Here is a 12414-nt window from a genome sequence, read left to right as displayed (position 1 = left end):
ATGACAAGCAGAAACCATCTAAATTCGTCTCCAAAACATCGTACCAAAAAGACCATGCCCAATAAAATTACCAATGCAATAATTAAATTACAGGTCAACCCATTCCCAAATATTTTAGAACCACCAAAACACTGTGTTTGATTAAAAAGTTCAGCAGTTTATCCATTTTGTATACAATAATTCCAAATTCAATCCCAGGATTGTCAGCTTCAAAGTAACACGAAACCCAATAACATAGAAACCACACAAAGAGTCATACACCGAAAAACACACAGATCGCCACCAAAACTGCAAATCATAACAAAAAGAAGCATAATAAATTAAAACTGTGAAAAATCAAACCTTGATCAGTGGTCACAATAGTAGACACCATATCCAGTGTTCCAGGTAACCCGCCAAAGAGTTTTGTGTACCCCAACCGAACAAATAACCGAAACCTTAACTCTAAAAAATGTCCGAGCCGGCATAGAGTTTGGAATCGAAAATCCTAATCTGCTCCTGGACCGCCTCCGGATCAAGACCCAACCGATCAGTGAGGCCCAGAATCACATCCGTTGACGGCAGCCTCACTTACTCGCCTAAGGGGAAAATTCGTCCGATATTGGGGAAATTGGCAAGCCATGCACCGGCTCTTTTTACATAGGAGGATTCAAGCCAAATTAGTAACGCAACAAACACGCTCGCAACAACTCTTTTCCCAACACTTCGCTTTCAAGAACACAGAAATCATGCAATAAATGATCACCACAAAAAATAATTTGATTATTTATAGGAATGAATAACATAAACACTGGATATTCCTATATGAATTCAAAGAGCAACAAACCATTCAGCACCCAAACTATAGCCATTTCCCAAAACAAAACAAAAAAAATGAAATAGAAGGCGAAATCAACAAACAAATTAAAATAAGAACGCGCTGTTTTTTCACATACTTCAAATCCATGCATTCGGAGCACTGGTAAAAAACTACTGCCGAACCCTTTCTGGTAATATCTGTAGATAATACTAAACTCATGGCTCTTAACCAAATGAATTTGAAAATATCTACCCGCAAGACATACAATTAAGATAAGAAATAGGTCAAACCTGACCAACACCAACTGGACTGACATAGCTCAAATACCAGCAATTGCCAACACCAATACACGAAATTACAAGAAAATAATATAACGGCACTCGATAAAGCAGCATAGGGAAAAAATATACATCAAATACAATTTTACAACCACAAATCGTAAAATGAACAGAATACATATTCAAGCATTATCCGAATGCAATAAATTAACTTGTAGCTATACCTTGTTCACTATACTGCAGAAAAGAATGATACACAATGCCATCTAAGTATCTAACCATGCAGCCAACTGACACCTGAAATTCCATTCTAATGCAGTGGTCAAAGGCAAAAACAGCACGATACTCTTCAAGGAAGCTATCAAAAGGTCTATATGTTATATGATTCCCCTCACCAGGAATAGCAGCAACACAGACCACTTTCTCATCTTGAGCAGTTTCCAAGTAATACACGCACAACCATTCTGGCATGGACATGTCAAATACAAAAGCAGTTACATAACAATTCCGCCCAAAAAAACAGATGGAATTACCACCATTACCATACACACGGCCATTTTTGCTACCAACAGTACATTTACTTTTGCTTTATGGAAGAGAAAATCAAAGCAAATAACACAAAGAGGAACTAAGTGAAAACACAATAAGCACAGACACATACCCAAACGGCGATAAAAGCTAAAAAAACAAGTAAATTCTTCCATGCATATAAAAATTACTCCATAATATTTCCTTGGGCTTAAATTTCGTACCAATTTGATTTAATTATTCCTCCATAAATGACTTTATTGCAGGGTACAAATACATGAACCTGAATAACAGGCACCTAAAACTATCATGAGGTAAATCTTGAATGGCAAAAGCCTCTACAAATGTTCACACAACTAAACAAGCACAAAAAATAAGCAGACATTTGTGTAAGTTTCTCCAATACTATCTCCAGCTTCCATCAAGCATGCATAAAGTGAAGACACAGCGAACGACCAACACATAATGCACAAACAACACAATACGCAAACCTCGAAAAGGAAAAGGAAGACGAAATTAATAGACCCCAAAACAAAGCACCAAAAAGGACACTCATCGCACATGCACCAAACGGAAAACACAGACCACGGGGAAAGAGGAACAAAGCAACCGGAACAGTTACCTGTCACTGTGAAGCACGCAGCAAAACCAGACCCTGCAAAAGGAACAAACAACAAACAGTATGATCAGACAATAATAACTCCTAAGATGTCCTGCACGCGCATAGGTAACTCAATTTTGCACCAAAAAAACGCACACAAAATAATCACTATCAGCGACTGAAAAAGGTAATCCTAAAAAATACATTGCATGCTGGAGAAAATACCCAAATAACAAACAAACAAAGGACAACACAACAAAGCGAACGCCGAGACACTAAAGCAACCAGCATAACGACAAACAACAAACAAAACTCACGCAAGCGACCCTCAAGCAACCAAAATCTACGAAATACACAAGACCAAACGATATAAAAACCAGCCATCCGCAAGGCGAGCCAGAAGCAAACGACAATAGGTACCTCCTCGCAGCAAGCGCATTGCAGCAGGTTCGGACAAAAGGAAAGAAAGGAAAAAGAAAACAGAACAGCCAACCACGTCGCCGTGGAAGGTGCGAAGCAAAGCGAGAAAGACGCAAACTAGATCCGGAAAGACTTGCCTCCTCGGACGGAACACACAGAAGAAGAAGACGCCAGAAGCAGCACTGCAGAACCATCCTCAGTCCACAGTAGTCGCTAGTCGAGTAATAAAGGAGCGACCACAAAATCAACGGTCAGAATTCATCACGAATCCTGCGGAATAACCGGATGACGCCAGGTGTGCCAAAGCACAGGTGCGCGTGAAATGACCACAATGCTTCACTGAAAGAACGCGGCCGGAAGAAGTCAAAGGACCTAATTGAAAAAATTGACCAAAAATTGGCATCCGAAGAAAAAAACTGCTCCTTTATACTCCGTATATAGTATATAGGAAGGAGAGATAGGAGAAGATAGGAGATAGGAGAGAGAGATATGAGATAGGAGAGGAGGGGAGGAGATGTTATCAATCTTCAAAATGTGATACACTTATTAGGTTATCGATATTCGATCGACTTGATTTTTAAGAGGTTATTCTATGCGTCCAACACTGTAAAGTTTACACCTGTTTTTTACATCAAACCTTGGACCAGTGCTGAAGGGCCATTTAATTAACTTTGGGCCTATATTTATGAATTTCTTGGGCTAAAAATTAATAGACCATATTAATTTTGTGATTTGAAACAAGACCCGATTAATTAAAGCTCATGTAAAATGAGATAAACCGAATAATTTTCTATGAAAGTAAAGTAATTATTCTTTTTTTTTATCGGGAGGAGTATTTCTATGTTGATAGTAGGGCTGTAAATGAACTGATCCATTCGCGAATTGTTCGAGGCTCGGTTCGGCAAGAGCTCGTTCGAGTTCGATTCGTCTGCTAAATGAACTAAACCTGAACCTCAATTCTAGGCTCGTTCCATAAATGAGCTGAACCTGAGCCTAACGGTAATCGGCTCTGTTAGACTCGCGAACCTATACTTAAATTTAATTAATAATTCAATAGGAGTCTATTTGTAAATATAAAAAATTTTAAGGTTGTATATATAATTCAATACATATTTTTCTCCCAAATTCTATACGATTAATGAGAGAGTTTGGGTTCGCTTGAATTTAATGAGCCGAGCCGAACCAAACCCAAGTCTTGACGAGCTCAATTCGAGCTTAGATTCGGCTTGGTTCAATTCGATTGAGTTTAACGAGCCGAACTCGAGCCAAGTTGTTCAGGCTCGAATCGAACTCGAGCCAAACTCGAACCAAACTAGTACCTTAACGAACCCGAGCCGAACTTAACAGGGTTCGGCTAGATTCGGTTCGTTTACAGTCCTAGTTGATAGAGAACGGTTATGCGGGCTAAGAAGACTTGGAAGTTGAAGAATAGGTCTACCATGTTGCATGACCTCATTCCAGATTCTCAAATAAATTTTTAATTTTTTTACAGAGTTTGATAGATCTCGTCGAAATTTATCAAACAAGATCTATATTGTATATTTTTTTATTTAAATAAGTTTATTATTTTTAAGTTTGAAAATTACATATAAGTATTTATTTTTTAATAAAGGAAAGCGGAACACCTAACTTGCACATCCCCCGATTTAATTTTATGCAAAACGGGACGGTTATTAATTTAGATCATGGGACACTGGGCATAAATAAAGGTGCACTTGCAAACCGGGAGCCAGTCCATGTTTATTCTCAGGCTATTTCTCTTTCGTTTATTACTTTACTTTTGTGTTACTTTTTGTAATATTATGAAAAATCACCTTACTCAATTATTTTATTGAAAATTTTCAACTAACAACCACAACTAAACTGTAGAAAAGATGTGCTCTTACATTTGATTAAAAATACTTATCTCAAAGGCTAAAAAAATTTATCACATTACTCAATTACTTTTGTTCATTTTTTTATACTTTTACCATTTTTTAGGAATTAATGAATATGCTAAGGGTTCAATATAGAGAATTTGTTTCGGACCTTCAAAATATATGAGCTGGCACTGCCTCCAAACAAGACTTCAATCAGTGTCCTGCTGTCCTTGTTGCGGACTTAGGGAAGACTCATTTTTTCCTCGTCTTCTTCAATCGTACGTTCATCTTGAACCCAGTTTAGCAAATAAGACTCATATGCAGTTTAAATCATTAATAAATGTAAAGTTGCTCTCCAGTATTATTTTTGTTCTTTTAGCACCGAGATATTTTAAAACGTCTGAGCCAGTTTACGTGCACCTCAACTAATCTTTGGAGGATCAATTCTGCCATCCACCCATTGGCGAAGCCAGGATTTTGTTACCGGGGGGCCCGGCTTAACAGACATATTTTTTATCGGAACGTATAACTATTATATCATAAGATTTTTGCTTTTCAGTTTATTACATTTGTACATTAAATTGATTCTTTATGTTATTTCAACTGTCACAAGCTTATTTTTTATTTATGAAAAAAATTGAGAAATAAGAATGTAAAATAACCAGTTTTTTTATCAAATCGAAGCAAAATTATTAAAATTATTAGTAACTATACACGAATAATTATCAATAATATTTAAAATCAGATATCTATAAAATGAAAGTTTTAAAACTCAAACGCTCGGAGAGCTGGGGCGGGGCCCGGCCCACCGGGCCCCTACATACCTCTGCCCCTGCGTCCACCCACCGGTGGGCCCATTCAAACCCGAAGCAAAGTTTCTTATTCACAGGCCGAGAAGAGTTGATAGCACGTTGGAGGTTTTGAACATTTTTATTGGTGCTTCGTCAAATTGATTTGTTCTGAAACAAAATATTTGGAACATTGTCCTCCACATTAATTTAAGATTAGGACCAGTAGCAGTCTACGAGGCCAGAGGGCTACAATCAAGATCAACCTCATTCTAGCCATGAAATTTTGAAAATTCTATTAGACTCCCTGGCCCCTCCGCATATCACGCCCATCAGTCATTCAGTTTCATTTGTTTATGACGTCTAAATTATAGTAGTTGGACTCCTTCAAAAATCTTCACCTCAACTTGTTCTTGATCTAACAAAGTTTTGATACCACTTATGTTGGATTTACCCTTTAACTATCTATTGATTTTAGTGGAGGAATCAAGAGATTTGGGCCAAATTATGGCTGCCAAAACAACAGCCACAGTAGCCGAAAAAACAGGGGAGGAAAAGGGGCTGATCTCAGCTCTTCCTTTCTCAAAACTAGTTAACTTAAGTTCATCAAACATTACACTGAAAGACAAAAGAACTAATTCTAACTGGCTCAACATCTTGCAAATTATTAATTCCTTGTATATCCTCAGCATGCAGACCTTTGATTGTTGCTGCAGGAATGGAAGGCCACATGATAGCATCTTGGACACTGCTACGCTGAAGTCCAAGAAGGTGCCCAATTTCATGCAAGGCCACAGTCTCTAGATGAAACGAGCCCACAATTGGGTTCACGGAAAACGACTGATCCCCGTTATAGTGCAACCTCCCATCAAGTAGGGCGAAAGAATGGGTCAGGGCACCATTTGGCCCAGCGAATGGTGCCCCATCCCCATGGTCACCACGGTAGAACCCGATTTTAAAATCCGCAGTCGCGAAGTTTTGACTCTGGGAGAATCTAAATTGAGTTTGGGAAGCCCATGTGTTGAATGCTTTGGCCACAACGGATACGGCATCTGAGCTGATTCTGGGAGCAAATGCATAAGTGAGCCGGTCCCGAGTAGGGGGCCATTTCGGGTTACCGTTAAAGCAAGAGAAATGAGAGACAGTGTGGATAGCATTCTGGGTGTGATTGGCCACATTTTTTGCCTGCTCCCATCCAGTTAGTGTCATTACTGATGTCAGGGATCCCGCATTGAGGGGCCGTAATTTGGGACACCGTTTGGGCATCTAAAGTTCCGGTAGTCTTTAGACGGTAATTTAACTGGTAGGTTTTGACGGCGGCTTCCAAGGAATTGTCAAAATCGTTGTCATTGGCGCGGGTTTTGTTCGGGGAGTAGTTTATATAACCAAATTCCTGAAGATATGTCTTGAGTTGTTGGAGGCCTTTCCGGCCTCCTTCCAAGTGCTTAATAAAGTCGAAGGATGTTGGATTTTCAGCCTTGGGTTTTGATTGGCTTGCATGAGAAGGGAGAGGAAGGGCTACTGAGAAGAGGCAAATGCACAAGAAATGTTGGAATACTTTTATTGCCATTTTTAGTAGCTAGCTGAGTACTTGGTGCCCTGATTTGTGAGTTTGAATCTCATGTCTTGTGCCTACTTATAGACTTCTATGAAGAAAATATGGGTGGTGTGTTACGTTGAATCTTGTCAATTTTTTTTGTTTGTCATGCAATAGATGTCTAACTTATTCCTAAAGAGATGAGATAAGGGTACTAGTGTACCGCTCAGGGGCGGACCGAGTGCAGCTTACAACAATGAAGGCCGAAACAATCAGGGTAAGAGGGCAAAACACCAAATGAATGTTCTTAGTCACAAATTACGAATAGTTATTACTTATTCCACAAATGAGAGCTTGTAAACAAACTAAATTAATTGACCCAGAGTCTATGGTTTTTGAAGGGGAGTCTAATCGTGGCAGTTGATTGGTCTTTGGTCATGTAGTGGAAGCCCTGTCTTACACGACGGGGTACTAAAGTAATTGGTCAAAAAGACCAAAAGAATTCCCTCTAAAATTCGGACGCTCGAGGAGCTGGGGCCGGGGCCCGGGGCCCGGGCCCTACATAGCTCTGCCACTGAATCAAGATCAATCTCATTCTAGCCATGAAATTTGAAAATTCTATTAGACTCCCTGGCCTCCACATATTCGTTGGACAGCTTCAAAAATATTCACCTCAACTTGTTCTTGATCTAACAAAGTTTTGATAGCACTTATGGTTTTTTTTTTGGTAACAAAGTTTTTTTTTTTTGATACCACTTATATTGGCTTTACCATTTAACTATTTATTGATTTTAGTGGAGGAATCAAGAGATTTGGGGCAAATTATGGCTGCTCAAAAACAGCCACAGTAGCCGAAAGAAACAGGGGAGGAAAAGGGGCTGCTCTCAGCTCTTGCTTTCTCAAAATTAGTTAACTTGAGTTCATCAAACAGTACGCTGAAAGACAAAAGAACTAATTCTAACAGGCTCAAGATCGTACAAAGTATTAATTCCTTGTATATCATCGGCATGCAGACCTTTGACTGTTGCTACAGGAATGGAAGACCACATGATAGCAGCTTCGACACTGCTATGTCCAAGTCCAAGAAGGTGCCTGTTTGGTCCCAAATTAATAATAGGCCTAGGAATCATAATGCATACGATTCGATCTAGGCCTTACACGAGCGTGCCAGGACTGGATTGTAGCGAATCGTGCTATAAGGCCTTCCTGCCTCAAATTTGACTTCATATAGAGCGATTGCGTACGACCTAAGGGGTGAAGCCATATGTGGTTCGTGGTTTGCCTTTGCGGGATAAGAACTTAGTATTTTCCAACCATGTGAAAAATGGAAAGAAAAGAAAACTGGACTGAACGATAAGGTAAATGAACTTTGTTAATGGTTTAACAAAGTAAATGGGTACAAGGAAATGAAATAAAATCTAGGTTTGGCTAGATTGAGTACAAACTTTGCTGGAAAGTAAAGGTAATTGAAAGATAAGCCATGGGTTTTGATGGTCGTGGACCTTTGTCAAGGCCTTCAACTCTGATATTTATGGGCAGAAGTTCCAGGCCTTGAGTTGCTTCCACAAGTCTTCATGCATAGCTGCCAAGTGTCCTCTTGGTAAAGGCTTAGGCTTTAGCTGCTTCTACTTCCTCCAATGAGTGATTGCCACCTGTCAAAGCCTTGCTCCTCACTCCAAGAAATCAGCTGAGACCTGAAAAAACTCTCCTTTCCTGCATAAAAACTTGTAAAAGGGCAAAAGAAATTTTGATTGTGCAAAATCTCCAGGCCTTTTGAGCTGCTTGTAAGCTGCTTGAATGCCTGGATAGAAGATCTTGGGCCCACCAAGGTTAAAGGCCAAAATTTTACCAAGCCTTTCAGCCATGTCATTGGCTTTTAAGCCCCTTTTGAGGGCCCACTTGCTATTTTAAGTGTCTCCATATATAGAGATATGAAGCAAAAGGAATTTGTTGGAACTTGTGCCCCACTTCTTGCTCTTCACGTATCTTCAATGATCAGGCCTAATTGAGCTGCTTCTGCAGGCCTGATTGAGTTGCTTCTAAGCAGCTTGTGCAGGCCTGTTTGAGCTGCTTGTGTGTTGTTAGATGGAAACTTCTAGTCCTTTGAGCTGCTTGAGCTGTCTTCATGCATGGCTGCCATCTGTCCCAAAGCCTTGCTTCACCTTGAAGGATAATGGTTCGGCAGGCCTTGAGCTGCTTATAAGCATGACTAAGTAGCTTCCACAGACCTGATTGAGCAGCTTCAATGCTTCCATAAGAAGGCAATTAGTAGAAGGCCGAAATCAGTGACTCTTGGCCCTAGGTGGTGGGCCCCTCCCAGGCCTTAAACAATCTTCCCATGCTTGCTACTCTATCGTATTCCCATAGGCCTCACTCCTATGGGCCGGGTACATTCTAGAATATGGTAGAACATGGAAGGAATCTGGGTTATTTCATGAGTCAGGCCTTTCAAGAGTCTGGCCTTCATGAGTTCAGGCCTTCACGAAAGTTTTAACTGATTTACACCTACTACAAGGCCCAAAAGGGAAGCCCAAGCATAAAAAGTAAGCTTTTGGCCCTTGGCCCAATGGTCCAAATTTTAAGGGATTCCATCGTAGGCCTTCGCAAAAATTGGGTAAGATCAGGCCTGAAATAGATTCGACCTAGGTTCTTATTAGTGAAATTTTGAACATTAACCCAGCCCGAGCTCCAAAGTATCTGGTGAGGCCTACTAGTTTTCCACCCTTAATGGCCTAGTTAGTTTAACCCGGCCCGTGATGATTGGCCATGGGTGGACCTACCCTTGGGCAAGGGTGGTCTATTGACCCCACTAAAGGTGGAAATCCCCCAGGGATATACATTAAATTTTGGAAATTTCGGTTGTTTTTGCCCCATAGATTTAGATCCTTTGGTTCTTGCCCCAAAGGAAATATAATTGCCCCATATATATTTTACACTTTGGTTCTTGTCCGAAAAGTATTATACTTGCCCCAGGTCTTTTTTAACCATTCAGATATTTTCTTGGGTAATTTCGCCAACAATAATACTAGTCTTTTGTGTTAAAAATGGATAAACAAAATGGAAGGGAGGAAATATTGTTTAATGTTTGCTATCCACGTTACGTTGGTCAATTCTAATTTAGGATTTTGAATTTTGTGTATTAAGTTAAGCCCTATCATTAATCCAACCTAGCTACCTCAGCAAACTTATATTGTGACCTTGTTTTGTTAATTAAAAATTAGAATAAATTTGGGTCAAGTTATTCTGTGTGCTATGTTGATTGTTTTGCTCACCAAATATGAAAAATCTTTGGGGTCAATTGTAAGTGAAATGATGTGTAATGGATTGACAAATCGCTTTTTGTTCATGTATTACTCTCTCCGTCCCTTTTTAAATGTCCATGCTTGAAAAACAAGCAGTTGTAGGAGTCAACTTTCACATGCACTTTACACTTTTCTCATCAAATTTTCTCTCCCCTTTATGCTTTCTACATCAACTTTTATCTTCACTTTCCAAAATTTTACCCATTAATTTTTCAAAGTGAACACTTATTTTGGGACAGTCCAAAATGAAATACTAAAAATTTAAATAGGGACAGAGGGAGTATATAAATAGGTATTTTTTTGTGTAGTATTAATACTGAATTTGTTTATCCTTTATCATGTTTTAATACAAAATTATGGAGTACATGCTATAGATATTTTGACACCAGTAATTATAAATCCTGGGTCCGCCCCTGTGAGTGGCCCATTGTACACACTCTTCTTAAGGCCTAGAAATAATGGCTTTTTTAACATTTAACTTGTGAATAAACCTCTTTTTAAAATTTGGCCAAAAATAGGTGTAAATAGTGCCCAATTTCATGCAAGGCCACAGTCTCTAGATGAAACGAGCCCGCGACCGGGTTCATGGAGAACGAATAGTCTGCGTTGTAGTGAAACCTTCCATCAGTTGGGGTGAGAGAATGGGCCATAACACCATTTTGCCCAAAGAATGGATACCCATCCCCATGGTCACCACGGTAGAACCCGATTTTAAGATCCGCACTCGCTAAGTCTTCACTCTGAAAGAATCTAAATTGAGTTTGGGAAGTCCATGTGTTGAATGCTCTAGCCACAGCAGATTTGGCGTCCTCGCAAATTTCGGGAGCAAACACATAAGTGAGCTGGTATCGAGTTGGGGGCCATTTCGAGTTACTGGGAAAGAAAGAGAAATAAGACACAGTGTGGATAGCGTTCTGGGTGTGACTGGCCTCATTTTTGCCCGCTCGCATCCAGTTTGTGCCCTTATGATGTGACGGAACCCGCATCGAGGGGCCATTTTTTGGGACACCGTTTGGGCATCTAAAGTTCCGGTAGTCTTTAGATGGTAATTGAGCTGGTATGTTTTGACGGCGGCTTCCAAGGAATCGTCAAAATCATCGTCGTTGGCACGGGTTTGATTAGGGGAGTAGTTCATATAGCCAAATTCCTGAAGATATGTCTTGAGTTGTTTTTGTTTTTGATAGGCTTATGTCTTGAGTTGTTGGAGGCCTTTTACCGTCTGGCCTTTCCTGCCTCCTTCCAAGTGCTTAATAAAGTCGAAGGATGTTGGATTTTCAGCCTTGGGTTTTGATTGGCTTGCATGAGAGGGTAGAGGAAGGGCTAATGAGAAGAGGCAAATGCACAACAAATGTTGGAATACTTTTATTGCCATTTTTAGTAGCTAGCTTAGTACTTGGTGGCCTGATTTGTGAGTTTGAATCTCATGTCTTGTGCCTACTTATAGACTTCTATGAAGAAAATATGGGTGGTGTGTTACGTTGAGTCTTGTCTGTTTTTATTTTTTTTTACGCAATAGATGTCTAGCTTTCTCCTAAAGAGATGAGATAGGGATTCCGGCGTACCGCTCGGGGGCGGACCGAGTGCAAAGCATATAGGGTCACGTACCCCCACTCACCGCAAAGTTTTTTTTTTTTTCCCTTGCTGCTATTGTATCGTGCTTTTACATCGTTTTCGATCAGATCTTCCTTTGTAAAACAAATCCTGTGACACCAGTATGTTAGAATGGGTATACCACCATTGGACTTGCTCTTAGTTGGGATCAAATGAATGTTCTTAGCCACAAATTACGACTAGTTATTACTTATTCTACAAATGAAAGCTTCTAAACAAACAAAATTAATTGACCCCGGGTCTATGGTTTTTGGAGGGGAGTGTAATCATGGCTGTTGATTGGTCTTTGGTCATATAGTGGAAGCCCTGTCTTATTAGACGACGGGGTACTAAAGTAATTGGTCAAAAAGACCAAAAGAATTCCCACTACAACTTCATTAGTAAATTGAGATCAACTTCCCTAACAACTTCCTTCAAGTGTGAATTCTCGATTCGGAAGTTTGATTAAATTTTTTTCATAACCCGACGTCCGGGTCAGCTTAGGCGCATCATAACCCTTTAGTGGTCGATCTCGAGGTTTGGAATGTTTGATCTCCGTAGAATTCGATAATGCTATCATTTACCTACTTGGCCAAACCCATTGGAGTTGGGGGAAACTATAATTGATTGTACCTTTCTTCTAATTTTGCATGGTCATAGTTCCCCAAACAGACGTTTAGAGCGATAGGGAGAAGAAGAACAACAACAAAAA

At 39.9% G+C, this 12414-nt stretch overlaps 4 protein-coding genes across 4 annotated transcripts in view; 1 reads left to right on the top strand and 3 right to left on the bottom strand.

The window, feature by feature from the left end:
- LOC131298931 (metalloendoproteinase 2-MMP-like) overlaps positions 1-12414 on the top strand; it is a 50191-nt gene that overhangs the window by 33385 nt on the left and 4392 nt on the right. The gene's annotated exons all lie outside the window — the stretch shown is intronic.
- LOC131298505 (uncharacterized) lies at positions 1157-5343 on the bottom strand. The gene is made up of 3 exons (XM_058323991.1): positions 5310-5343; positions 2228-2260; positions 1157-1541 (listed from the first exon to the last, which is right to left on the bottom strand). The coding sequence occupies exons 1-3, from the start codon at positions 5341-5343 to the stop codon at positions 1285-1287; spliced, it is 324 nt and encodes a 107-aa protein (XP_058179974.1). The 3' UTR covers positions 1157-1284.
- LOC131298504 (metalloendoproteinase 2-MMP-like) lies at positions 5880-6843 on the bottom strand. The gene is made up of 2 exons (XM_058323990.1): positions 6529-6843; positions 5880-6458 (listed from the first exon to the last, which is right to left on the bottom strand). The coding sequence occupies exons 1-2, from the start codon at positions 6841-6843 to the stop codon at positions 5880-5882; spliced, it is 894 nt and encodes a 297-aa protein (XP_058179973.1).
- Positions 7704-11276, bottom strand: LOC131298503 (metalloendoproteinase 1-like). The gene is made up of 3 exons (XM_058323989.1): positions 10987-11276; positions 10644-10921; positions 7704-7902 (listed from the first exon to the last, which is right to left on the bottom strand). Exons 1-3 carry the CDS (start codon positions 11245-11247, stop codon positions 7734-7736), a joined length of 708 nt encoding a protein of 235 aa, XP_058179972.1. The 5' UTR covers positions 11248-11276; the 3' UTR covers positions 7704-7733.

This window comes from Rhododendron vialii, chromosome 8a (genome assembly GCF_030253575.1).
Source record: "Rhododendron vialii isolate Sample 1 chromosome 8a, ASM3025357v1".
Lineage (NCBI taxonomy): Eukaryota > Viridiplantae > Streptophyta > Magnoliopsida > Ericales > Ericaceae > Rhododendron > Rhododendron vialii.
The sequence above is the reverse complement of the archived record's forward strand: the minus strand, read 5'-3'. Positions and strand labels throughout refer to the sequence as shown.

Coding starts and splice junctions, on each gene's coding strand:
- LOC131298505 (XM_058323991.1), bottom strand. CDS start 5,343: ATGGGCCCACCGGTGGGTGGACGCAGGGGCAGAG. Junction 2,261..5,309: donor GGGTGGACGCAGGGGCAGAG/GTATGTAGGGGC, acceptor TTCCTTTTGCAG/GGTCTGGTTTTGCTGCGTGC. Junction 1,542..2,227: donor TGCGTGCTTCACAGTGACAG/GTAACTGTTCCG, acceptor TGTCCATGCCAG/AATGGTTGTGCGTGTATTAC.
- LOC131298504 (XM_058323990.1), bottom strand. CDS start 6,843: ATGGCAATAAAAGTATTCCAACATTTCTTGTGCATTTGCCTCTTCTCA. Junction 6,459..6,528: donor GAACTTTAGATGCCCAAACG/GTGTCCCAAATT, acceptor GGATGGGAGCAG/GCAAAAAATGTGGCCAATCA.
- LOC131298503 (XM_058323989.1), bottom strand. CDS start 11,247: ATGAACTACTCCCCTAATCAAACCCGTGCCAACGACGATGATTTTGAC. Junction 10,922..10,986: donor TTATTTCTCTTTCTTTCCCA/GTAACTCGAAAT, acceptor GAAATTTGCGAG/GACGCCAAATCTGCTGTGGC. Junction 7,903..10,643: donor GTGGCCTTGCATGAAATTGG/GCACTATTTACA, acceptor GGGACCAAACAG/GCACCTTCTTGGACTTGGAC.